The sequence below is a fragment of the Ochotona princeps genome, chromosome 5 (genome assembly GCF_030435755.1).
Source record: "Ochotona princeps isolate mOchPri1 chromosome 5, mOchPri1.hap1, whole genome shotgun sequence".
Taxonomy (NCBI): domain Eukaryota; kingdom Metazoa; phylum Chordata; class Mammalia; order Lagomorpha; family Ochotonidae; genus Ochotona; species Ochotona princeps.
This window is the reverse complement of record NC_080836.1, coordinates 72,044,466-72,072,056: the sequence shown is the minus strand read 5'-3', so window position 1 is coordinate 72,072,056 and position 27,591 is coordinate 72,044,466. Positions and strand designations below refer to the sequence as shown.

General features: G+C 40.4%; 1 protein-coding gene across 3 annotated transcripts in view; it reads left to right on the top strand.

Moving 5' to 3' along the window:
* HECW2 (HECT, C2 and WW domain containing E3 ubiquitin protein ligase 2) overlaps positions 1-27,591 on the top strand; it is a 396,630-nt gene that overhangs the window by 167,318 nt on the left and 201,721 nt on the right. For 2 of the 3 annotated variants that reach the window (XM_058664754.1, XM_058664753.1), the window contains exon 2: positions 2,654-2,980. In XM_058664754.1, coding sequence (XP_058520737.1) covers positions 2,689-2,980 — 292 coding nt within the window. In that variant the 5' untranslated portion in view covers positions 2,654-2,688. Of the gene's footprint in view, positions 1-2,648; positions 2,981-27,591 lie in introns of those variants that run through there. The other variant, XM_004576960.3, reaches the window with a different exon arrangement.

The window sequence follows — 27,591 nt, the reverse complement described above, 5'->3', positions numbered from 1 at the left end:
ACATAAATTAGAAGGTAGTTATGCAGTACTAGCTAGACTTGGTTGAAAACTTGTTATATGCCAGGCAATATTTTAAGATTTTTTTATTTTTTTCTGCACTAATTTGATTACTGCCAAAGTACTGTGAGGCAGGTGTTAATTTTTTTTTTCTAGTTGATAGATGAGGAAGCAGAGACACAAATTAAAATATGTTGTCTAAATCACAGGATGAAGTAATAGTAGAGACATTGTCAAAATTCAGAAATTGAGCGTTGACACTTATTCTCTTATCTATTACACTCACCTATCTCTCTGCTTGAATAGTGGTCATTTAAAATCAATAGCTTAGGTATGAATGTATTTTCTTTCACTCTTTTTTAGGACATAAAGATTGTCAGTAGATCTTCTGTTGTGATTTTAAGTTATAAACGTTCTGACTTATTTCTACAGGGAAGCAGTTTAGTTATATGTTGCCTGCATTTCTACTTCCACATAATGTATTAGGAGTAAATTATTTATAATGCTTATTAAAGCTGATGGGGTGGGTGACTCACTGAGTTTTAAAGAAAGTATGAATGAAATAGCATTTCATGGATCTTTAACTGGAAACTATTATTTAATTATAGTGTGTTGGAGATTATCTGACATTTATGGGTTATACTGTGATGTGAAAATTACCAAAGACCACATTTGTAAAAGCAGTGCTAGATTTATGAAAAAGGGTTTGAGACTAATACCTTTAAAATGGATAAATTGGCATCTCTGTTCTTTTTGTTTGTTTGTTTCTTTTTCATGTAGAATGTCTTACCTACTAGCTCAAGTTCATTCAGTTCTAAAAGGTGTGTTGAAAGCATGAGATCAACTTTATGACAGAAACTGAAGAAATATATTTATAAGCATAGTATCCCTACAAATGGAAATATGTTCTTTTCACCTCATGACTGTTAAATGGCTGAGGAAATAAAGAAACTAGGGAATGCTACCCCTCTTCATCCTCCTTTCAGGGTCATTACTTATGGTTGAAAGTTACAACGCAATATTGCATCCAAGATTGTGAATATAATATTATTTTTATGAATTTCTTCAGAATTATTTGAAAGGTACAAAGAGAGAGAGAGTACCCTCCCATCTGCTGGTTTACTTTCCAAGTGCTTTCAATAGGGGTGATGCTGGCCAAAGACCAGGAGCTCAAAATTTATTCCAGGTGTCCTACACAGATGGCAAAGATCTAAGAGATCTAAGTATGCAGGCTGTCGTTTGGACCATCATTTCCTGCTTCGCAAGGTGCACATTTGCCAGAAGCCAGAATGAAAAGCGGAACTGGGCCTTGGGCCCAGCTACTCTGAAATGGGATTCAGGCTTGCCATGCAGCATCTTGATTCTGCTTAATGCTTCCCCAAGACTGCTGTTTAAATGAAAGTTCATGCTGACCATCCAGGCTTTTAAATGAAGTATAATGTACTGAATATGCCAGCACATACTGAAGGTGCAGAATTAATGGCAACTCCATAAATACATTAGTGAATTCTGTAGTTCTAAAAGCAGTAGTGTGTAAGAAACCAGATTCATTTTAAATAAGGCCAGAAGACTCTGACAGGAAGTGTAAACCAGACAGACTGGAAAATACCAACAGGTAGAACCTCCAAGTACTGGGTTAAATTACAGAGGTCTTGCAGAGACCCTGGTCAGGATATGTTTGGGGGCTAGGAGCAGACTCACCGTGAGCCACCATGGGGTGTATGTAAGTTAGCACAGGGAAGGCCCTGTTCCTTAGGCAGGGAAGCCAAGAGGGAGCCAATCAAGTAGCTTATGGTCCAGGTTGGTCAACGGGTACGAACTGACAGAAAGGAAGAGCCGACTCAGAAAAGGGGTGTGACTTAAGAAGAGAATGATGCTCACTGTCCTTCAACAGTTCATTTCACAAATCGTTATCCACACCTGCTGTGTTCTAGGCATGGTTGTAGACACTGGGGATAAAGCAGTCAACCAAAGATGAAAATGTGCATTTGTGAGGCTTAGATTCCTGTTGGTTGAAGTAGACAATAGCTGATTAAATATCACATCATACTAACCTCTATATAGAAAAATAGAGCAAGAAAGGAAGAATGAGGATTGCCAGGACATTGCAGTATTATGTATGATGACAATGAAGAGGTGTGATTTGAGCAAGCTTCCCCTTCCATCTCCCACAACGTCTTGTGAATTGCATTCTTGTGCTAAGGAAATTGTACTCAGTGTTTTAAACCGTATGTTGTGTGTATCACAATTTTGTCTTGCTGTTTTAAGATGTAATTGCAACATGAAATAAATCCATGTGTGGGTTGGAAAAGGAGAAAAAGATAACATATCTGAAGGTGGGGTGTTTGGGAAAGGACAAACCTAAAAGGGACAGCCAAGAATACCCCTCCTCTTTGATTGCTTGGAGGAAGCTGGGTCAGGGGAACCTGAGGGCCACAGGTGTGTGACCGGCTCCTCTTCTGCCATGTGACCTCAGTGTCTAGAAGTTGTTTCTGATTTTGTCAGTTGACAGAAGAATAGTAGGTGTTATATTGACAGCAGAAAATTTGCATGGTCTGGCTTTCATAAACACTCCTCAGGACCGTGTTTCTGGGAAGCTTCATTCTAATTCTTTGCTTTGTGGCACTCATATTTTACTCCTGTCTGTGTCTTGCAGCTTTGTAAGAAGCCATCCTCAGAGAGGCAGACGGGATGGCTAGCTCAGCCCGGGAGCATCTGCTTTTCGTGCGGCGGCGAAATCCCCAGATGCGGTACACACTCAGCCCAGAGAACCTGCAGAGCCTTGCGGCCCAGAGCTCTCTGCCGGAGAACATGACCCTGCAACGAGCCAACAGCGACACAGACCTGGTGACTTCCGAGAGCCGCTCTAGCTTAACCGCCAGCATGTATGAGTACACGCTGGGGCAAGCCCAGCACCTCATCATCTTCTGGGACATTAAGGAGGAGGTGGACCCCAGTGATTGGATTGGACTTTATCATATAGGTGAGTCAAATGAAATGGATTTGCATGTGACTCACAGCCTCTATTTTTGCCCTGGCATTATCCTAGTCTGTGTTTTTGCCTGGAAAAAAAATCGTGCATATACTAACACACAGTAAGATTTGGGGGTGTTTCTTTCATCTCTGAGAAGGGAAGAGTCAACAATTATAAATATTTTTTCTTTATATGATTCTGTGGTCTCATCTCTCCCTAATTATCAGAGCCAACAGATGTTACTGTTTTTTTTTTTTTTTTTTTGCCTTTGATCAATAGTCCTGATTTGTAAAGAGGTATCTATTAACAGTTGTGAACATATTAAGAAATTATAAAAATGAAGTGGATGTCTAAATTTGGATAAAAGATTTGGAAAAATGCTGTATATTTCCTAAAGGTTAGTTCTATTAAGAACAACTTGAGATCTAAGGTATGTTTCATTTCAAAATTCTTTGAACATGTCCTAGATAAGTTATGTGAAGGGAAGTATCATGTTCTTCTCACAAATAATTTAGAAACAGTTGCTGTTTGTTCCAGCTCTGTTTAGCTGAGTTGCAGTTGTTATTTATAGGTAAGTTACAGATAAAGCATTGCAGGAAGTATGAAATGTGCTTTATTTGAAAAAAAATTAGCACCTGCCAATTAACCTTGGAGAAATCCAGAAAATCTAAAATTCCCTGAACTTGGAGAACACTTTCACTGAGTGAAGGAGATTGCTTTCGAAATTTAGTAACAAATATTTTATTAGGAAATTGGTGTTGCTTTCAATGTGAAGTATATGCTAAATATGCTATTGAAAGTAAATAAATTGGAGGAAAAAAAGATTTGTTCATGATAGTGCTTCTTGGCCTTGGGAAGTTTTGTCCCTTGAGGGATGTTTGGCAATGCGTAGAGACATATTTGATTATCACAATGGGATGGTGGTTGAGGTCAAAGAAGCTAATAAACAACTTGCGATATGCATGAAAGACTCCCACAGCAAGGAACTGTCCGTGGTGTCTCCTGTTGAGAGCTGATGGGTTGGAGCAAAGGAATGTCCATGCTAAAATTCTGTTTAAGTGTTAAATTTACTGGGCTTTGTTTCCCAGGGACAGGGATTTTTGTGTTGTGTAAATGTTTTGAAGAATAGCTCTGAATATACTGATATAGTAACGTTTAACCATTCTGGATAATATAAAATCTAAAATGACAAAAAAAATCAGTGAATTGGTTTCTTTTTTCTTATGGCAACAAAAAAGAAAGTCTTTATATAGTTCAGCATTTTACTGAATATATGTTCAAATGCTTATTTCAAATTGAGAAAGATGCATGATTTAATGCTTTTATATGTACTACTGTGTTCATAAACTCACCGTGTTGATGAGACTCAGAAGTAACTTTTTGATTTTGATAAAATTATACCCCTTTCATTTTGTTCATTTTAAAAATATTTATTTGAGAAAGACAAGAGGAGCGGAAGGAAAAAAAGGAAGAGGAAGAGAGAGTGAGAAAGAGTACTTTGATCTTTTGGTTCATCTCCTGCCCCAAATCCATGATGGTTTTGAAACAAGCTAAGAGCTGAAAATTGAATCCTGGTGTCCCATGTGGATGTGAAGAATCCATCCACTGGAGCCGTCCACCATTGCCCCCTAAAGTCTAAACTAATAGGAAACTGGAGTCAGGGTGAAATCAGAATCAGCTGTTGTGAGACAAGGGCATCCTAACCAATGTCTTTACTGTTAGGCTGAATACCTACTGCTAAATTCACAATTTTGGATCTTATAAAACTTTCTCATAGTATTTTTCTTATTTTAAACTCTATATTGCACAGTACAGATGTATTATATGTTTATATCTTTTATATTAAAATTCTAATTCTAATTTTATATTAAAATTCTAAATCTTATGAAACTATAGATTGTGTTACTGTGCTTTAAAACTTTTATGTGACATTTCCTTTTTTCTCAGTAACTGTATTTTAATTTGTTTATTTGACAATCTTGACATAATTAGGATAAAAAGGTTCAAGCACTACAGGAAGATGGGCAAGACAATTAGTTCCATATTGTTTGCTTAATATAGCTGATGTAAAAGGGGATTTTAAGGGAGACATTTCTTTTGAAAATAATCAATTTCAATTTTCTTCTATAAGGTGGTTTACTTGGCATGGGAATAACTTATTTTATAAGATGCAAAAATGACTTAAGTTGTTGGCTTGTGTTACTTCATATATCTTCTCAGCTTTCTGTTTCCTCATTTCTTGTGTTGCTGTGTGCAAATTTTAATCAAACCCATAAACATGCTCTTTTATTTTGCTTTCTAAAAAAATATAGATCAGAGTAGTAGGTCTGAAGTTAACCCTAAGACATTGTTAGGAAAACAAAGAATGAAATAAGTTTTTTTGTGTGTGTCAATTCTGCTTCAGTTCATCGCTATAAAAAAAATGTTTATTTTTGATTATGTTTACATCGGAAGGATCCAGGGTTAAGGAAGGTGGATGAGACCATTGTTTCCAAATTCTGTCTTTCTTCCTCCTGTATCTGGGTGAAGGGGAAACATAGGGCAGAAGCTGTACCTAGCCTCTGAACCACCTCAGTACCTGGGAATGGGGAATGAATAGCCACCCCATATCAAACCAGGGTCCCCAATGTGGAGCATGTTCTGAGGGTTCTGCCTAAGCTATGAAATGCTGTTGTTCTCGCTGGTCCAAGGATGAGGTAATCCTTCCAAGGCCCATTGACTGACATAGTCTACCTTAGAGTCTCTATTCACCCAGATTTTGGTTGGGGTAGTCGTCCAATGTGTTCTGCTTTCCCTCTTCTGCTATTATACCAGATGTCCTCTGCAGGCCTCAATGGGCTGCCACATCCTTCATGTGCATCTGGGCATGCTATCCACTGCTCTGTCTTTTCCACTGTGGAGGCCTAGTTCTGACACATACATTCTACGGTTGGGCCACCAATCCCAGACTTGAACCCTCAGGTCCCCCACACCACTACTTGTGCCATCCCCCAGACACCCTGCAAGCCCACACCTCCAACCCTCCACAGGAATGCTGCCGGGTGGCCAGTGGACTTTACTTGGCACCACTGGTCCCACAAGCTGCCCGTCACCCTACTGGACTATTCAGTTCATTTCAAGAAACTTCTGTGTCTTTTTTAGGTAAATTATTGTATCTTTTCTCCATGCTTCTTAGCATGTCTTTTTTCTTTGACTGCTTTTAAGAATTCCTCTTTTTGGATTTCAGCAGCTTGTTTACAATATGCCTAGATTTTTTTTTAACATTTATCCTAGTTTCTTTTAACTTTGTAAATGTTTTTAGCACATTTCAAGAAAGTTTTGGCCATTATTTCCTCAATTGTTTTTTCCATTTTTATTTTTTTCTTCTTTTTATTTCTAAAATCATTTCATGTTGTCCTGTAGGCCCCTGACATTCTGGTTCATTTTCTTTTAATCTGTTTTCTCTTTGGTATTCAAATTTGATTATTTATACTTATCTGTTTTCAATTTTACTAGTTCTTTTCTTCTTCATCTTCATTCAGTTGTCAGTCCCAGCCACTGAATTTTAAAATTCGATAATTTTACTTTCACTTTTAGAATCTTTATGTTTTCCCATTTTTAGGATTTTTGCTTCCGTGATGAGATTCCCTACTAACTCACTCAGATCTTATTTTGTTCAGTTCTTTCAGTAAAGTTGAAAAACAGTTGCTTTAAAGTTTCTGTTTCCTAATTTCAGTGCCTAGACCATCTTAGTCATGTTCTCCTTGTGTTTCAGAGGCAGAGAAATGGGTTGGTGGAGGCAGAGAGGAGAGTTACTGTGTATCATTCACTCTCCAAATGCCCACAGTGATGTAAGCTGGACCGGGGCCAATGGCAGGAGCCAGAAACTCAATCCAGCTTTCCCTGTGGGTGACAGGATCCCAACCACCCTTACTTTCATCCTGCCTCTCGGTGTCTTCATTAAAGGAAGTTAGACTCAGGAACCGGACTTGCACCCAGGCACTGCAACTGGCAACTTTTACTGATTACTTAACCATTAGGCTAAAATGCCTCTTCCCTTGATTACGGGTCCCATTTTTCTGTTTCTTTAGATAGTTAGCAATTTTTGCTATTATACTGGATATTGAAGATTCTGTGTAGTAGAAAGTCTGTGACATAATAATATTTTTTTCTAGTGTTCAGAATTATTTACTTGAACTTGTGCAAGTTTGATTTTACACTTTGTCAGGGGGGATCTGTGGAATGCCAGTGTAGCACCCAGCATTCTTGTCTTGGTGAGATTCAGCCTTTAGATTTTTTTTCTCTGCGATTGGTTTTTTTAAGGACTTGCTTTTTTGGACTTTGTTAGGGCAGGTCTTTGGAACAATTTAAGCTGACACATTGTACTTATTCCCAAACACGTCTGATGTCTTACCTGCTTACCTGGAATGTCAAGCAGGTGTGTTTATTCTGGCTGGGCTGTAGCCTTAGGTTTCTCCAGCGCTGCGTAGTCTCTGGTGATTCTGTTGCTGCCTGAGCTCTGTAGCAGCTGCTTTCTACAAAGTCTTGGTAATCTCTTCATAATCATGTGCTGCTCAGACCTTGATTGCAGATTTGCAAGGGACTCTCTTGTGGGCTTTTGATCTCACAACACATAGTTCTTTTCTTTGCGGTGCTCTGAACTGCATATCTGGTCACTTCAGTTGACCCCCACGCTGATCTCTACCTGTGTAACACAGCAGAAACTGCTGTTGACTCTAGTTCTTGTGCTGGAAGGGATTTGGGATCATCTCCTGAGTTTCTTTTCTTTCTGAAATTGTAGTCTTTTGCCACCTGCTACCAGGTGTCTAAAAACAACTGCTTCCCAACTCTACTGGAAGGGAAGGTTAGTATGATGCTATTTCCTTTATCCCAACCTGAAGCATGTGTTACTCTGTTACCTTTCATTGATGGAGGTGGTAAGAGGGCTCATTTAATTTTTCTAATTATTTTCAGAAAACTCTGGATAAAAAATGTGGTTGCTTGATTCTTGAGTGTTTTCCAATTTTTATTATATTTTCTATTTTATTTAGATCCAGAGCAGAATCCCAGATCTCTCAAGAGGCTGGGACTTAGACACAAGGTTTTCCAAATAGTTATTCAATATAGCTAGACTGAGTTACCTGGTGTTTATGGGCATTCTTTAGCAGATGTTGCACAATGAAAAGCCTTAAAAGTCCCTGATCTTAAGTTTCAGATACTAAATATGGCTTGTCACAATTGAGTATTTATGTGTAGTTACTCAATTTGGTCCTCAAATTGAGTGAATGAAGACCCAGTCTTAATTAGAGATAGGCATTTTTCCCCTGGAGCTAAGATGCCTCTTTTGATCTCTAACTTGGAGAGACAGTCTTCAGCAGGGTCTTTGCAATTTCCCAAGGAGAGGGGTATGTCAGAACTGTGGTCTTGCCCTTCTCTGCTCCATTCTCCATACAGTCAAAACCCTGATAGGATCAGAAGATGAGCAGTGAGTCTGATTTCTAGAGAGATATGCCCTCTATAGACTCATGAAAGTTCTAAACTTCTATGACAATCCAAGTATTGAGTAGTGGAACATGATTCAGTTCTGTCCATTGAATTGCAAGGGGAAGACTAAGGGACAATTTCACTTTCTCAATAAAAAAGCAGTCTTTTAGATTCCTCTTCTATAGCTGGAACTCTGGTAAAAGGGTATCATGTCATGAGCTGTTGTTCCATGCAGCAATCACGAGGCTTCAGTCAAGAGCATGACAAGATAGGAAGTACTTTGAATGGCACTCCAAAGTACTTGTTATCTCTGAGGGAAAAAGAAATTCCTTTTTTTTTTTTCTGTTGGTTAACAACTGGGGCCAGGACAATGTGTAGCCAGGAACTCCATGCAGTTCTACCACATGGGTGGCAGGAACTCAAGTGCTGAGACCATCATCTGCCTCTTCCCAGGCACATAATCAAAGAGCTGAATTGAAAGTGGAGCATCTTATTACTGGCATGCCAGTCTGAGAAATGGGCATCCTAGGTGGTAACTTATTCCTCTTTGCCACAATTCGCATTCCTAGCAAGACTTTCTTATGCCAGCAGTTGTTCCTAATATCTAGCATTACTACAAAGATGAGAAATAAACAAGATAACTGTTTATTAAAATGTACTTATATTCATTTATTTGAAAGGCAGGGAGAGAAATGCAGATTCAGTGGCAGAGGGAGATCTTCCATCATCTTGTCTATTCTCCAAATGCCTACAGCAGCCAGAGCTGGACCAAGCCAAGCCCAGGAGCCTGGAACTCAGTCTATCACACAGGCAGCAGGGACTCAAGCACTTGAGCCATTGCCTCCTGTATCCTGGAGTTTGCAGTATCAGGAAACTGGAATTGGAAGCAGAGCTTAGAAGTGAGTTCTATATGCTAGTATGTGAGTCTGGCATCCCAAGCTGTGTTGTAACTGCTGTACCAAGTGCAAGATAAAGAGGGCGTGATCTAGTTCAACTCAGTAGTTCCTGTTGCGTAAAGTATTCTTATGGGTATTTTAAATACAAGTAATCATCACTAGATTGTTTTTAAAGGAAGTAGCAAGCATTCTGAAAATATCCGAAAGCTATGTGGAAAATTTCAGAGGCTTAACAAAATGAGTGATGATGGGAAGAATAGTTAAAATGCATAGTTAGTAACTTAACAGTAGGCAAGGCACTTTTGGGGAGCACTATTTAATGAATGTAGGTAGACTAATACATTTGGAAGAGTTGAGAAAATAGGAAATGTGAAGTTTGGATGAGAAAATATTTTGGGGGTCCACACTAAATCATGAAATTAAGACTGCTATGACTATACAGTGGTATGCATAATAAGTTCTCTCTAGTACATTTTGAAATAGATGCGCTGAAGCTCTTGTTTTGTAACAACAGCACGTGTGTCAGAAATAGCTTCAGATTTCTATACCTCCTGGCAGGATGCAGCCTCTCTGCTTCAGTTTTGTCCCGAGGAGCCTGCTAGGATTGTGTCCTAGCAACTTCTAGTTTTATTTATGGAACAGAAATGGTCTCTATAGAAATAAGTCCCAGTGGAGAAAGAATTTAATGGAACACTGCTCTGGCAAGGTGTGGCTTCTTGGCACACTCTGCATGTTGATTGTACTTCTCTGAGCTTATGTTTTCTTCCCCTCTAGAAGTGTGAGTTTTATTTTTGATTGACTAATTTTTTTTTCAGTCTTTTTTTTATTGTATTTTTGTTGACAATATTTACATAGTTAATTACGGTAAAAAAAAAAGGTTCAGGGGGTATAGGGAAGTGGATAATTGTATTACGTCCATATTGTTTCCATCATGTATCTGAGGTAAAGGTGGGTATTGACGGAGAAGCCCCACCCAGTTTCCCACCCACCCCAAGTCCCGGATGTGGGGTATGCTCTGAGATCCTTGTTCAAATGGTTTTAATAGTTCTCCAGTTGTGAATCACTGCCAATTTCACTCGATGAGGTCGTCCACTGATTGACACAGTCCATCATAGAGTCTTCATTTGCCCAGTATTTCGCTGCCAACATATAGCTGAGATGGTTGATTGACTTGCTCTGTCCTCTGTCTTTTCTTGGTTAGGGTTCTGAGTCCTGCAGTTCGATTGGGGAGATCTCCAAAGAAACTTTGAGGTATTCCCAGACCAGATTCTTGTATGTTCTAGCAAGCACAGGGCCTGACACAGTCCATCACCCCGATCAGCTGGTGGTTGCAATTGCTGGGTTGGTTCTGTTTTCAGTCCTGATTTCCACTGGAACCAATGGGTGTTGCAGTCCAGCCTGGTTCTGCCCAGCACACACTCGGCCCCCGCATCAACCAGTGAGAGCTGCAGCCTAGTCGGGGCGACCCACAATAACCCCCACCAGGCCCGCCCCCTACCCTGGTTTGCCAGTATGTATAGCAGACTAGTCCAGTCTGTCCCACATCCCCTTTGGCTCTTGTACTTGTCAGTGGGTATTAAAGCTTACTTCCATCTAACCAACTCAACTCTCCAGCCCTCACGGATGTTGTTGAGTGCCTCTCTGTCTAGCCACCCCAGCCCCCGTCTTAGTTTTCATGCCCTCCCGCGGGAGTAGTGACCCAAGAGTGGGGAACCCACTATTTCCCTCCCAGGTCTCTCTCAGTCTCGGTTTATGCACGCTTTGGGTGGTTCTGTGATTTGACTTGACAGAATTAGTCCCCAGTGCCAGCTTCTGCCAGTTGATGCTGTGGCTAGGCCCAAACATCCCTCACCCACTCTAATTTATGCTTGCACCAGCAGGAATAATCAGCCCAGCCTAGCTTTTCCCTGATCTAGTCCACGTGCAGCGCACAGGTGTCGCAGCCTTGCTTAGTCTGGTCTGTCCCCATCCCAGCCCTGAGCTCTTCAGTGGGAGTAGCTGTCTGGCGAGAGGACCAGCCCCTTAATCCCCCCGCCGGCTCTGCCCCTCCCTTCCTGGATCTCACATGTGCTGGTTGGGTGCTGCAGTCAAATCCAGTACAGGCAACCTCACCCTAGCGTTCCATAGTGTGCACTGATTTTGTCGCGACCAGTCCCAGCTCGACCCACACTCTGTTCTGGTGATCGGATTTGCCAGTGGATGACATGAACTGACTCAGCCCGGTCTGCCCCTGACCTATGCCAAATGTATGCCAGTGGGAAACTTTCCATGGCCTATTCTGGGCTGTTTCCTATCATGCTTCTTGCGCTTACCTGCAGGGACTGTGTCCTGCCAGAGGAGTTGCCCAGGCTCCTCCATCAGAACCTCTCCCAATGCCAGATTTTGCACATTTCAGGGGGTCCTTGAGCCAGCCCTTTTTAGTTCACCTCCTGTCCTAGCAGGAACAGTGGCTTTTCCTGGCTTGCTTTCACCCCATTCTGGTTCTTGTTGTTGGATGTTTCAGCCCAGCCATGGCTCGTCCATACCCACATACAGCTCACACATGGCTCAGTAGGGGGTTGAGACCCAGCCTAGTCAGTCCCGCATCCACCCTGGTTCTCCAGGACACCAGATGATGTTGGGGTCTGGCCTGGCCTGGTGCATCCAATCCCAGTCCACACTAGTGCCTCGGGAGATTGCAACTGTTTCCTAGATAGAACGCAACCCCATTCCAGCACACGCGCCCCTTGGTGGGAACCTCAACCCAGTTAAGGTGTCCCCTTAGCTCCCCAACTGGGCCTGTTTCTAGCCATAGATCATGCGCCTGCCAGTGGTTGCTCTGACTCAGCTTGTCTCGGTCCCTCACTTGTCCTAGCCTCTGCCTTAGACTGTGTGGCTTAGCATCCCTGGCTCACGCAGACCAGTAGGTGCAAGAACCTAGCTTGGCATGACCTGTGCTCCATGCTGGTTTCTAGTTTTGCTTGTAGGCTAAGGTTTCCTCAGTCCTGCCCAGTACATTCTGTTCTGTTACCAATTTCTTCAAAGGAGGAGTTACTGCCATTGGGAATTTTAAGGATTGACTGAGATCCCAGAAGCACTGTGGGATCAACCTGGAGCTACCTAAGTAGCGATTCAGACAACCAATACCCCAGAGCTCCCTGGCAGGGCGGCCAGCAGGCAGAGCCTGGCACCACATGGTGCACTGGCCGCCCTGGGGGAGGCCGAGGACTCGTTCACTGCCTTGCGGCAGTGTCTTTGGCGTGAGCCCCCAGCATTGGGTCCGACCTGGCAGGGGCACCCCCCCACAGCCGCCACACTGTGAGGAGTGGCACTTGCCCCCGTCTCCAAGGCCCGCACCCCTCCGATTGACTAATTTTTTTAAAGATTTATTTATTTTTATTGGAAAGTAAGATATCCAGAGAGGAGGAGAGACAGTGAGAAAGATCTTCTGTCCAATGATTCACTCCCCAAGTGGTCGCAATGGCCAGTGCACGCCAATCCGTAGCCAGGATCCAGGAACTTCTTCCAGGTCTCCCACACGGATATAGAGTCCCAAGGGTTTGGGCTGTCCTCAACTGCTTTCCCAGGCCACAAGCAGGGAGCTGGATGGAAAGTGGAGCTTCCGGGATTAGCACCGGTGCCCATATGGGATCCCGGCGCCTTCAAGGCAAGGACTTTAGCTGCTAGGCCATGCCGCCGGGCCCAATTAATTGTTAATTATATCTTCCTTGTACAGTTCACTTCAGATGACTTTTAACGTTACTGATCTAGTAGGAAATTATATTTACCTGGATTTGAAAAATAGTCTTTGAAAAGCATTTCAAGGTAGTAAATAGGGGCTTTTGGAACAAAAATTAAAGCACCATTTGGGGAAACTGTGGGTGTGAACATTAACTCCCCCTTTCTCCCAAACATATAGTATATACCCTAACATTTTTAGAGCTGACTGCAACACAGCTGCAGCCCAGAATCTCCAAATCACAACAATGAATGTTTCACTGATGATTTTCAGAAATCACTGGGTTTGGAATTTATGGTTTGTCTCCAAAATTAGAACTGACCCTTCACAAACTTGACAGTGCCACACATTGCTATTCCTTGGCTCACCAAATGAAGAAAGCCAAATTCTTACTTTGTGCATAACACTCAAGGAACCCAACACGAGCAACTTTTCATGAAAATCTTGTTGGAAACAGTTTAAAATGAAGCCAGAGCATCTTAAAAGTGTTTTATACTCATTTCTCTGGTTTTAATTTTTATTTTATTTTTAATATTGTTTACATAGTTGAGAGGGATGCTTTCCCATGGGGGCCTCTGATTAGTGTGGGGAGGGTCGAGGTATGGAGGAAAGTGGTTGGGACAAATGCTTCTGTTCTTTTTTTGCCTGTGTCTACAAGGTGAGTAGGGGAGGGGGACTCTCCTTGCTGTCAAACATCAGGGTATCAGGGTTGGGGGATAGTCATTTGATGACATCTTAGAAGCCCCAATGAGAGAAAGAGTATTCCAAGGGTGTTACTTTGTAAACTTTGTTGTACAAGGGTTGAGAAAATCTTTCCAAGTCTCTTAGCTAACTAGGTCCAACTTAGGGTGCATCCATAGACCCAGACAGTTAATGCAAAGCTTGGCCAGGTGAGTTATACAAACTGTTATGTTTTATATCCTCTGATGAGTACTCAGCATCATCTGCTGGCTTAGATAAGCTGGTTGCCACATTCCTTGTGTGCATCTGGTCATGCTGTCCACTGCACAGGCATCTGCAATTGAGGAGGCCCAGTCTCAATACATGATCTCCAAGGTCAGACCACATATATTGTGATTTTCCCTGTGGCTGGGATTTGAGTCCAGTGATCTAGTTGGGAATCCCCCAAAAAATCTCACCTGGGTGACCTCAAATTTGACTCTTGTGTGTGCCACCTAGTGCAGGGTGAGGTTGATCCATTACTTGCACCAGCCAATGAACATACCAGTTGATGCAGACACCTGTCAGTTCCGCCTCAGCCCCACCTGTCATGTGAATTGATGGGTACTATGGCCTAGCCACTTCCAACCCTCCCAGGTCCAGTCTTTATGCATATCAGCAGGTGCTGCACCCTAGTTGGATGTTCCCCAATAGCTCCCACCAAGCTTTCCACCAACCCTGGTTTTTGTGTGCTGGCATGTGTTGCAGCCTAACTTGGTCTGTCCCATATTCCATCCAGCTCTCATGCACACCCATGCAGCTTAGCTCAGCCTGCCATGCCCCCAGACCTGGCCCACATTTATTGTAACAGGTGTCACCACCTTGACCAGACTGGCCCAGGCCCAGCCCTGGCTCTCATGTCCACTTTCAGGAGCTGTACCACAGCAGAGGAATGCCCAGAGTTCCCCTAACAGGCCTACTGCCAGCCCCAGATCTTGTACCTACCAGGTGATACATTGGTCCATCCTGACATGACTTGTACCCAGTCCTGGCACTTACTAGCCAGTGCTGCAGATTAATTGAGTAAATGGCCTGCACCCATTCTGCCTCTCTTTCATCTAGTGGGTACAACATCCTAGCCTGGCCTGGCCTGGCCCATCCCCAAACCCAGCCCAGATGCTGGCTGCTGTGCCTACATCCACCTGCCCCCCAGTCCCAACTGTCAAGCTCACCAGTGGAAGCAGCAGGTCTGAGGTCTGCAGGGTTCCACTACGAGGCCTGCTCCCAGCCCCAGGTCTTGTGCATGTTAGTGGATGCTTTAACCCCAGTCTGAGATTGACGACCCCCAGTCAGCATTCAACAGTTGGTGCTACAGCCGACTCAGCGTGGCACAACCCCCAGTCCCAGGTCTTGCTAGTAGCTGTAGAAGCTTCATCCAGCCTGGCCCTCTCCAAGATCCTGCCACAGCCCTCTTGTGAATTTGCTGGTATTGCTGTCCAACCTGGCCTGGCCTGACTCAGGCAGGCCAGCCCTTAGACCTAGTCCACGCATATGCTAATGGATGCTCTGCTCTTATGCTTGATTTTGAGGCCACTCAGAAGAAATACAAAAGGCTTAGTTTGCCTCTTCTCATGGGGTGGCAATTTCAGGTACCTAAGAAAACTAGAAAAATGTGCATTATAGTAATTTCTATGATGTGCAAAATGTTCTCTTCACCGATTATTAGTGCTGTTTTAAATGATGCTCTGCAAACATTTACTGTTCTGGGACAATATAAGGCATGTTTTCCAGAGTGTGAATCATCACTGTTTCCTTCATTGAGAAAAATCTCTGTATGAAAAAAATTATCTGGTATAAATAATGAGTTTGTCTTTGTAGGTATTTCATATTCTGGCTCAAGTATCTTATATTTTGACAGAGCAGTAACAGATAATTTAGTCTGTAAAACACTTTAGGTAAATTTCTTAGTGTCTATGTATTGATTGTATCTTCAAAATTGAATGCCTGAAAAATGGCTTTTTGCTGTCATTAAAAAAAAATCCACTGGTATTGTATTATGAAACTTTTCTATTCCTTTCCATTTTTTCAGTAAAATAAACAAGTAGAGAGCCAAGAAATGACAGGTTTTATTATGCATTAGAGAGCTTTAAAATCCCAAAGTTTAAACTGGTATTTTATAAATAATTAATGTCCAGAATGTTGATACCATCCAACAAAGTTAGGTACAAAGTCGAGGTACTTAAATGTCCTGTGTCCCAGGCTTTGTTTTTGATTGTTTTCCCTCCAGTATTCTGAAATGTGGTTTAGTATTTTCTGATCTTTAATTGATTTCCTGCCACTTTTTTGATTTTTGTAATGTTAGATTATTATCTGTATAAATCTTACTCTTCTTTTTTAAAAATTGATTTTATTTTTATTAGAAAGTTAGATATACAGAGAGGAGAGACAGAGAGGAAGATCTTCCAGCTGCTGATTCACTCCCCAAGTGGCCTCAATGGCCAGTGCTCTGCCAAGTGATACTTAAAGATGTTCTCTTGACGGGGAAAAGGAATAGCGCCCACCAAAACCAAAGGCAAATGTGAAGAACATCCCAGTAAATTAACAACAGAAGACTAGATCAATGAACAATCCATTGCAACCTACTTTTCCCCCCTTGTTTCCTTCTATTTTTATGTCCTTAGTTAAAATATTCACCATGCATTTTGTTTTCTTTCAGGCCATACATTTATTTGTATTCTGCGGTGGTTATGTTGTGCCTAGATTTTGTGATCCCCAGAAAATCGTCAGGAGTCATAGATTGATGTAAAGTCATAAAGGCAGTTCATTCAGGCTAACCTAGGCTTCCAGCCTGCCCAGCAGGACTGGGGAGCAGTAACAGCTGAATCAGCATCACCAGAAAAAGGGCAGAAGAAGAAGGGCCAGAAGAAAAAAAAGGGGGGGGCGCTGAGGTTCAACAGCACAGCGTTTTTATACATTTCAGACCAATTACATGTTGGCAGGCTTTTATTAGTGGGTTTGAAGCAAGCAATTTTCAAAAAGGACAAACTGGTGGGCTATAGGTCAGTGGGTCTAATCTAACACCAGGGTCCTCCTTGCTGAGGAGTGCTCAGCCTAGGTGACCTGCCAGGTGTCCTGCCGGGTGTCACGTAGACTGTGAGGCCTGGAGTTCACACAGCCTCCAGCCAAGCAAGTAAGGCAGAAATCACAAAAGCAGAAAACACCTAGATTCTTCAGTTATCTTTTAAACTTTTAAAAAAATATTTATTTAGTTATTTGAAAGGCTGAGATATAGATAGAGTTAGACAGGAAAAGAGAGAGGGAGAAGGGGAGAGAGAGATTGAGATCTTTCATCTTCTAGTTCACTCCTCAGATGAGTGTAACAGCTGAAGCTGGGCTGATCTGAATCCATGACCTGCTTCTTGGTGTGGACTCTGGGTCCCAGGTACTTTGGCTGTTTTCCCAGATATATTAGCAGAGAGCTGGATCAGAAGTGGAACAGTTGGAACTCAAAGCATCCATATGGGATGTCAACTTGAGGAAGGTGGTTTTACTTAACAGTGCTACAGCACGGGTCTCTATTTAAATTTTTGCAGTTGAAGTTGAATTAACAAAAGCTGTAATGAATTTGTATTTCTAGGTGCCTCAGACTGCATGGCAATCTTAAGACCTTTCCTTCCTAGTCACTTCCTGTCATGTCCTTTTTTTTTTTTTACATTTAATGTCAGCACATTTAAAATCTCTTCTACATTGGTCGTAATTATTATTATTGCTGTGATCTTTTTAACAGACAAGGGTTGTGACAGTTTTTGCATAGCAGACCTATAAAAAACACCGTATTGAACCAGCACTGTGTTGGATGCATAAAGCAATTAAAAGTTGAAACAAATACCTCAGCCTTTCTGAATAAGCAATGCTAGCGTACATTGGGTTTGATTTTCTCTCAAAGCATATGACACAGCCAAAGTTGCATTATAAGCACAGACTGAAACAGAGGAGAGACAAGAAAATATTTCATTCACTAAATCAAATAGTATCTTTTTTCCTTTATTAATACTGTTTATGATAAAATTGTTCAGGATCTTCTCTTTGTTTTCTCCAATGGAATTTTTCCTTCATGGACTCTGAAGTGTCCTTTAGTTATTTTTCTTCCAGCCTTTATTTTTATCGTTATTTATGAAGTCAGGGTCCTGAAACCAGCCTCTCACTGGTAGTCTGTAGCTTACACTAGATCTGTGATAACTATCAAAGTCATTATATTTATTTCCATCAGTTTTCTCATAAAATCTGGCTGACATTGTTGTTGAATAAATAGGGCCTCAATTCACAGTAGGGTCTACATCACATGGACTAATGAGGAGCCACAGAGCATTCAGATTTCAGAATTCAGATTTAATGGTAAAACTATGATATATTTTTCTCTAAGTCCTTGTGTTCTTTCCTGTTCACTTAAATTATGAATTGTAAAACATTCAGTGCATGCTTACTGAGAATATCTTGTTTTTCCTGTATCAAAATTTACGAAACAGTAGTAAAATACTGAAAGCAGTTGCATGTTTCAATGTTATGTTTCATAAAATCATTACAGAAAGTATTAATGTCTTACCTTATAAACCAAACCTGAATGGAATACAATCCTGGATCCATGAACTTCAGGATCAGGTGGCCGAGTGGCCAAGAGGTTGGCTTTGCAGTGGAATATGAAACACAGCCATGCTTAGTTGATGCTTGGAGAATGAGTGAACCATTCTGTGCCTTATGTCACAAGAATGCAAGAGCAGTAAAGCAAGGGAATATTTGTGTCGTGTACACATAGACAGACGTTCTATAGGAAGAAGTTACCGCTCACATGCCCAGAAAACATTTGCTGAGAATCTGCCACTTGTCTGCCACTAGACAATAGGATGGAAACATGAAGTACCTCATAGTTTAGTGATATATAGGTAGGAAGGAAAAATAATACAGTTTATTCAAAACAATATGAGGTTGCTTCAAAAGGTCCGTGGTGCATAGAATGAAAAGTTAAAAGTGAAAGTTTTTTTGAAATATATACATAGTTTTCTTATATCATGTAATTTCTGCAAATTATGAAAGTTTGAATGATAGAGGTCATGAGAGCTTTTAAAAGACCAGTGTATCAAGAAGATAATATTTGGAGGTAGTATAAATAGTTTTTTTTCTGTTTTGCTGTGTTTAGCATTCACTCACCAAAACAAAACAAAACAAAACAAAACAAAACAAAACAAAACAAAACAAAACAAAAAAAACACTTGTTCTAAGAGGTAGAATTACAGCTGCATGTGCTTGTTCTTCTGAAGGGCTAACACGTGCTGTCCTGGCTTCTGTCCCTCCTGTCCCCAACCATGTTCTGCCCGGCTGGCCCCTCTGTGTCTTAATTTAGACAAGATGAGAAGTCACCCTGAGATGCAGCCCCTAGCTCTACCAGGCAGTTGGCCCGTTTTCCGGCTTCCTTGGGAAGTTTTTCCTATCACTGTTTTAGTGCTGATAACACTGTGTTGTAATTTGTCTTTGCCCACGTTTATCCCTTCCGTTACACTCTTCATTCCATAGCTATGCCGTGTTTAGAATGAATGCTGAGCTCTTTATGTACCTATGCTGCATTATCCATCCAGATTAATTAATTTCATTAAAGAGTAAGGTTAGGAATAGAGTCACTATGATCTAAAACCAAATATATTTAAATTGAAGATTATTTCATTCAGTTTTCTCCTGATGATTATATTGGGCAAAGTAGTTTTGATATTCATTTACTTGTTGAACAATATTAGGACGTTGCTCTGTACTGGATATTTGGAAGGATTTTAAAACTGGATCTTCTATTTAAGGTAATAGTTGATTGAATCATTCTGGTTTTTCTCATGATTATACAATATAGTGGCCTTTTGCTACCTCTTTCTTTTCCCGTGGAATCAATATTGAAAGTACTGTATGCTAAAATTTGATGTTGAACATAGTGTGTGCTTAAGTACCAAAACATTTCCCCCAGTTTTCAGTGTGATTACTGCTTTATACACTTGTTTTGCGTTCATTCTTGTTTTTGGTTCATTCTAATTTTCCAAATTATGCATCTGTTTTTCTGAAAGGGTGTGTTGTTTGACATGAAGACCATAGCATTTCTGATTTTATAAAATATGTTCCCATATATGCATAGTATATATCCTATGCCTTGGTACAAGCAAATGCTCTTAAGAAATTTTTGGTGAGTCAATAAATTGTCACACTCTCACTGTGAACAGATGCGTACTGCTTTTTGAGGGACTGTAGTATAGCATTAAGCTATAATGTTAAAATGAAATGTGTTATTGAATGATTGATGTTCAAAAATAAACACCTAAAAGTTTCCAGCTGGTAATTCACATTAATTTCAGTAATAAAACTATTAAGGTTATATATAAGACAAAAAGCTAAGTAGAAGTCTGTGATTTTTTTTTTTAATATAAAACATTCTGAGTGAAAAAGAAAGCTTTAAGAATTCAGCTAGCATCTGGAGGAGGTTAAATTCTTAGTTTTGGGCCCCATGACAGCCTTTTTTTTTTTTTTTTTTACGCTTTAACTGCCAAAACCTGTCATCTCTGAGATATTTCAAGGTGAAAAACAAGGTGAACTGTGCTGGGCACAGGACCCATTATAACTGCTGATTTGAGCAAGGTGACAGGTCAGCATGAATCAGGTAACTGGATTTTCTGATGTGTCAAGTGATTAACTTGCATGAAGGGAGTTTGCTCCAGGGAATTAGCTAGGACACTAATAAAAATTATTTTTGAGAATAAAGATTGCTAATTATAAAAGTCCTTCTGACTATGTCAGCGCTGATAGGCTAAGCAATAACATTATCATCTTAGTATGAAATGATGCTATCCTGGGGATCTCTGGAATTTTAAGTAAGTTTCACTCAAGAGTGAGATAACTGTGTCACTCAGGGAAATAGGATGCTGGTAGCAAAGTACTATATTTTTTGTAACATGGAATCCTTAAAATATATCATCTGCCTGTTGAAATCTATTTTAAAACTGAAGTTATAGAGCTTTTACACTATAGTCCTTATTTAACAAATGAAAACCTGAAGAAACCAAACTTAGTAATGTCCCCATTGTGGCTCACTAAAATGGTTGGGGAAATACAATGTCTTGCTGGAATTTCCTTTATCATGGAGTTGCTTCATTAAAGGAGTTAGGTTCCAAAGTGATTTTTTTAAATGTAAAATTTGAGAACCCATTAGGAGAGCACCAAATCCAGCATAGCTAGTTTTCCTTCCCACGTTACTTCTTAGACTGAGCACCAGAAACAAAGTTGGCTAAAGTGCAGGAACTGGTCTGGTAAAAAAAAATTTAAAAGCCACCACTACTACCACCCACAACAGAATCCTACCATTAATAGCCTAATTCAATCAGCCTAGTAGGGGACTTGGAAAAACTATTTCATGGTACCAAACAAGGTGTACACTCAGGCTTTGAAATGATTCCCATGCTGCTGTCTTCCTCAATCTCTCCTCTTGAATCCGGCAACCTCATGACAGTTACTATACTAACCTCTTGTACTCAGCAAGCTTGTGAAGCTAGGAGGTGTTATTGACTCCCTTCCAATGGAAATTGACATGACACCATAGTGTGATGGAAATTGAGAAAAAGGCAACATGCAACCCAGACTAGGTTTACTGGGAGCTGATGCTTGAGCACAAAAGAAACAACATGGAGGCGGGAAGTTCAAATGAGTTGTTCAACCCATGGAGCTGAACAGGTTTTTAATTTTGGAGGTGGGGAGACATGTTGACACATAGCACCTCAATTTTCACCCTACTTTGAGTTTTGCAGCAGTACTGTTGTTTGTCTTGCATATGAAATTATCTAAGTGGCAGCATTTCCCACTACCACCGCAGGCATTGGGTTCTTCTGGGTAGGTTCTGAGTTAGCAGGAATTCCTTTGCAGTTAGGGTCTCGATACTCTTTGCTTCTGATTGGTTTGGAGTTTGATAGAGTGACCTGCAATGGAAGATGGATACAAGCTCTCAAAGATACATGTTTTCATAGGATATCTATGGTGTCCAAATTCCAAATTGGTGCTGGTTTGAGTCCCATTTGTTCCATTTCCAATTCAGCTCTATGCTAATAAACTTGGGAAAGCAGCGGAGGAAGGCCTAAGTGTTTGGACCGCTGAACCCATGTGGGAGACCTGAAGGAAGCTCCAAATCCTGGTTTTTGACCACTCCATCTTCGCCTGTTGATGCTGTTTTGGGAGTGAACTAACCATGGGAGATCTCTCTCCCTGTGTCTCCCCCCATCTCTGTAACTCTGCCTTAAAAATAAACTGTACCTTAATCAGCTCCAAGATATTATGTGGCATGTGCATCTGAGCCAAGAGTAACCACATCAGATAACTGCTGATATTTGACATTGCCTAGACCAAATAAAAAATTATCAAACGATGAAAAAAAAATAAACTTGTCACAATGACTGTCCAAGTTTAATACTCTGATTATCATTTTACAGACAAGGAGATGATGCTCTGAGTAGTTGAGTAACCTCTCACTGTGTTTTGTGCTGGTAGATGGTGGAAACAGGGTTTAAACTGACAAGCGTGACATTCCAAACACCAATCTATTTCCATTAATGCTGTCAGACCTCTACTAAAAGGGTTATAGATGCTTTTTCAAAATAAAATTATCTTTTAGTTCCATTTTTTTTTCTACAAACTTTCTTGAAGTACCTTACACAGGTTGCCTCTTGCCAAACTTGGTTTTCCAGATTGAAAACTGAGATGTTACAGGCATGGAGGCCAGGCATGCTTTCTGTGTTAGAGTTGATTGTCCCTGGGAAAAGTGGGAAAGGCAGCGTTTACCTCAGATGGTTCTGTGCAGATAAATTTTACCTTTCTCTGGTCTTCGGCTTCTAAGTCAAGTGGACTGACAGCTTTGTTCAGGTCCCCTGGAGAGAGCTGCCTTTGAAGAAATATTCATGAGGCATTAGGCTCTGAACGATTTATGGGAAAGCAAAGCACTTCACTCAAAAACAGCGAAAAAGAGAAAAGTCAGGGGGCTATTTTCTCTGCTTTTCGATGACCTTTCATTCGTGCAATACAACTGGGATGGAGACAGCTGATCTTTGCCAGCAAACATGGAAGGCACAACCTGCCTCTCTTCTTGAGACATGCAGGGGGATTGCAGTGATGTTAGCATCTCTGTGAAAAGCTTCTGTGTTCCTGTTGAGACCAGCCTAAGCCTACAGGTCAAGACAGTGGAGGGATGATGCAGGTGTACTGTTAAGTTTAGTAAACCTCAAAAGGGGAAAAAAAGGCAGGTTCCAGATTAGAGCCTAGAAATGAAGAAAGGATGCCTGGCTAAGCTTTGATTTATCCTCCAATCCATTTGTGCTAATATTTTTATTGTGCTTTTGCATTTGCAGTTTTTCAATAACATTATTTTATATTTTTCTATCTACCTGATAACTCTGCCCCTAGATGCTAGAAATCAGGGGAGGAACTTTAATGGGAACTTTATTGGGACAAATTGCTTCCCTATGTTTTAGGTGGATGGGACAGAATTTGGAACAAAGTTGTCTTCTAATTTCCTGATTTTTGACGGCCCTTTCTAGTACTAGCATTTAATACTATGTTAAAGTGGAGTGAAAGGATTTCATCAGTATGTTTTTTTTTTAATGTTTAGCATAACATTTATTTTAAGTTTGCTGTTTGTTTTTGACTAGAATATTGATTTTTCTGTTAATGGACAAAAATAAACTTAAGTGAAAAGCATCATGTAAGTAATGGTGTTGAGTTATGACAGCAAGCATGGAGGGGATGATGCAAATGTTTTGTTCTAAAGTTTATTGGCCACAACACTGAGCTCATAATTGAAGTTTTCTGAATGCTGTTCTTGATATGTCATGACTTCACACTTGGATTACAAGCTGTTTGTAGACAAATATATTATGCTAATACGAGGTGCTTATTATAGGGGAAGTTTTTTATAGATTGACACAAGCATACTCCTATATTACATAAGGGAGATGCTGGGTATGAGATTCGGGGAACAGTATAATAGTTCACAACGTTTGTTTCGTGAATTTAAAGCTATGCTGAGATAAAAATTTAAAAAATTTGCATTCACGAACTATACCATATAAAAACAAAAGTGTTTTGGGTTGAATTCTGTCCCTCTAAAGTTACTATGTGAAAGTCCTAACCACACTACCTCAGATTGTGACCTGACTTGGAGAAAGGGTCTGTGTGGTGGTTATCCAGTTAAAATGAGTCATTATGGTAGACCTGAATCTGAGATGACTGTCTGTGTTAAAAGGGAAAGCCCCATGTGGACAGAGTCATTTTGAAGATATGGGAGAGCCTACTAGAGATTCTCCCTCTAAGGCTCAGGAGGTAACTAGTCTGCCAACATCTTTATTCTGAGTTTGTAGCCTTCACACTAATAATACAGGAAATTCCTCTTGTTTGTACTTGGCAGAGAAGGAGTAAACCCTGTTGTTTAAATGACCAGTTTGTGGTACTCTCTGAGCACTTCAAAAAGTTCATGAACAGTGGAAATAAAAGATAAGTCGTCTTTTAGTGCACTCACAAAAAATCCATACGTATTTTTTAATAATGTACTTTTCCATGAACTTTATTAAAAACCATCATTAACATGGCAGCTCTAGCAAAATGCATGCAACAGGATTTTACTTAAATAGTAGGGATGTAACTAACAATTTTTAAACTTAATAACATGATCATCCACCAGCATAATTTTCATCAAAGGCTTTCCAAATTCCAAAGTAATAAATTCTTGAAATTTATGGCCTTCATTGGTTGCTCTTTCTCTCTCTTCTTCCACAATGCTCATGCTGCCCCAGTGCTATCCTTTCCTGACCTTGGGTACCTCCTGTTGAGTCTTCTTTTACATCCAGTGGTCTATCTAGATGTCTTGACTTTGCCACTCTGAGTCATGTCAAGAACCACTCTCCTTTCCATAGCTCTTTGTGTTGAATCACAATTACTTTTTACACATCTACTGCTTTGTGGTTATTTTCATTTTTTTTTACTTCTTCTAACCCCAAAAGAATTGTTACTTTTAGAAGTGGTAGCTGCCCCTGAAAAGGAACAGTGCTGTTTGAATTCACCACAGAACCTGGCCCTTAATTAAAAGATGTTGCTACGCCCACAGAGATGGTGCTGCATGTGTCATTGGAGCTCAGAACCTGACTTTATTTGGTGACCTCTTATCAACAGCCCTCAGCACAATCTCTCATCAGCAATTTTGGGTGTGTTAGTCACCAGTGTACTGTGTAGTCCTCATGTTACAGACTGCTGAGTCGTAAGCATGTCTGCATCTCCAGTGCCCTGTGTTCAACACTGAATCAATGAGGAGAAGTGAGATTTGGTGTCTTGAAGGCTACATTCTCATTTGATGTACAGTTGGCTTCTGTGTTCTGATACACCTAAAATCTTTTAAGACCTTGTTAATTTGGAAAGTGCTTTTCTTTCTGGACTGTATTTCCATGACTTTGCCAATCTTACATGCCAAGACAGCCTTTAGAATTATTCTCAATGATTTGGGTATTGATCAACAAACTGACCTAAATTGGTACAACAAACTGACCTAAATTCTTGCCATAATCTCTTAAATATTGATTTCTATGAATTCAATTTTAGATGTCTAGAATTATCTTCTAAAATATATCCTAAACTTAAACCACTTGGTCTATATTTAAGTTCTACTGTCTATAATTGAATTTTTAAAAATCTGGCAGCCAGGACATTGGCAAACAGATCCTGCTAGATGGTGTTGTGCTTCTCTCATCACTTTAAGGATTACTGTGTCAAAATCTGCTGTTGTGACTTATTACTTGAATACTTAACCTCCAAACATATTGTGTGTATTTTTCTTTTAAAGAACAAAACAGAGGAAATGTGATGTTATTGATATTTACAAGTCCTTAAGTATAGAAATAAGAACACTTGGAAGAGCTGGGACACAATTTCTATTTTTTCATGATCAAACCTTCCTACATTGTGGAATAAATCTGTGCTGGTTTGTCAGGAGCAACTATTTTGAAGAGTCCTTTACTGCTCTGGGAGAAACATTTAACTAAATGTTAGTTGAGTCCCTTTCCCAATCTCAGGGTGATGATGCCTGAACTCTGCCAAACTAAGGAACTGATTTAGCAAATCTTTCCTGACTCTCGTGCCTGGCATGTGAATGATGCATAGTCTCCTGCTTCAAGGGACTGACTATATAGGGGACCCAGAGTGTGGCTCAGGATCAAGACAGTACTCTGATGTTAAGACTTCTTAAGGAACCTCACCACTGCTGCAGAATTTAGGAGCAGGGTTTAATTGGCACATATGACCAGGAATGTTCTTACTTATAGCATATGTCTAAGTGAAACTCTTAGGTCAGTTAGCTACTTGATGAAATGTTTTTTGATGCAACCCCCAACTTAAGAGATACTAAGAACTTTCTGTGACCAGATTTAAGCATGATTGGTTGGCCAAATATATCAGGCAAACAGAACTGGACTGTGCTATTGCAAATGGTGGGGATATTGTCAGTGTCTTGGTACCACACAGTTTAAATTTTGTGGAAGATTTTCTGTAAGAGAAACTAGGAGTATAAGTTTTTGGCCTGACGAGAACCATAAAATTTTAAGTTTTGTGTCCTAAAGGGATCTTTGAACTTAACGTGTTCAACGGCTGTTAATTTTTGTAAACAAAGAACAGAGGTTCAAAGAAACTTTGTTTTTCAAAACAATTTAGTAGGTATATTAAGACCAAAACTCAGATTTCCTAATTGATGCATCTTTTTGTTATTGTTATTGATGCTACACTGTTTTTCCTAGAGTCATTCAAGTTAGACACTATGATTAGTAGAATGTTGACAAACTGGCATTTTATTTTTTTCAAAAAGGATTTATTTGTCTTTACCTGAAAATCAGAATTAAAGATAGAAGGAGAGACAGAGAAAGATCTTCCTTCTGCTGATTCATTACTCAAATGGCCATAATGGCCGAAGCCGAGCCAATGCAAAGTTAGAAACTAGGGCATCTTCTGGGTCTCTCATGTGGTGCAGCGGCCCTACGTCTTGGGCCATTCTCTGCTACTTTCACAGGCTGCAAACAGGAAATTGGAAAGGAAGTGGAGCAGATGGGACATGAACTCATGTACAAGTGTGATGTCGACACTTGAAGGTGGAAGATTAGCCTTTTAGCAATGCCACCAGCCCTGGGCATTTTCTTTAGAACAAACTTAAATGAAAGCCCTGATTTATATACTGGTAGATTGCCATTGTTTACATTTTTTCCATTGTGGCCAATTTCAAGCCACCAACAATCCAACAACTAGCTTGCTAGATTCCTGAGACGTTTAACTGTAGAACCTACTACTAACTAATTTCTCCTGCCTGCTCTTTTTGGCATTGTTGGTAGCAAAATGCATATCAGTAATCAATGCCTCGTGAGATTGGTAGGCATCTTGTAGTGATGGGAGATAGAGTTGTGGCCCTAAGAGCAGAGCCTATTTCATTGATGTGTTCAGTTCAGTGGATCTAACATTTCCTGGATTCTAATCTCTTTATAAGACTCTGGAGTCTTTTTGGATAATATACTGTATGTTGAGGCTGGGAATGGAAGATACTTCCTTTGATTCTCAAGTATTTTGAAAATGTTGTGTTATAAGACTTCATTTATAATGACTGCTTCTATTTTGCATCTTGTGAGAAAGTTCAGTAGAGGGCCATAGAACATTTCTCATTCATTCATTAATTTATATATGACTTATAATACTATGTCCAAACCCAATGGTGACACTCCTCCATTTGTTTGTTTTGGATTAGTAACTAGAGAGGACAGGATACTGGGGACAATGCATTAAAACTCATGGCT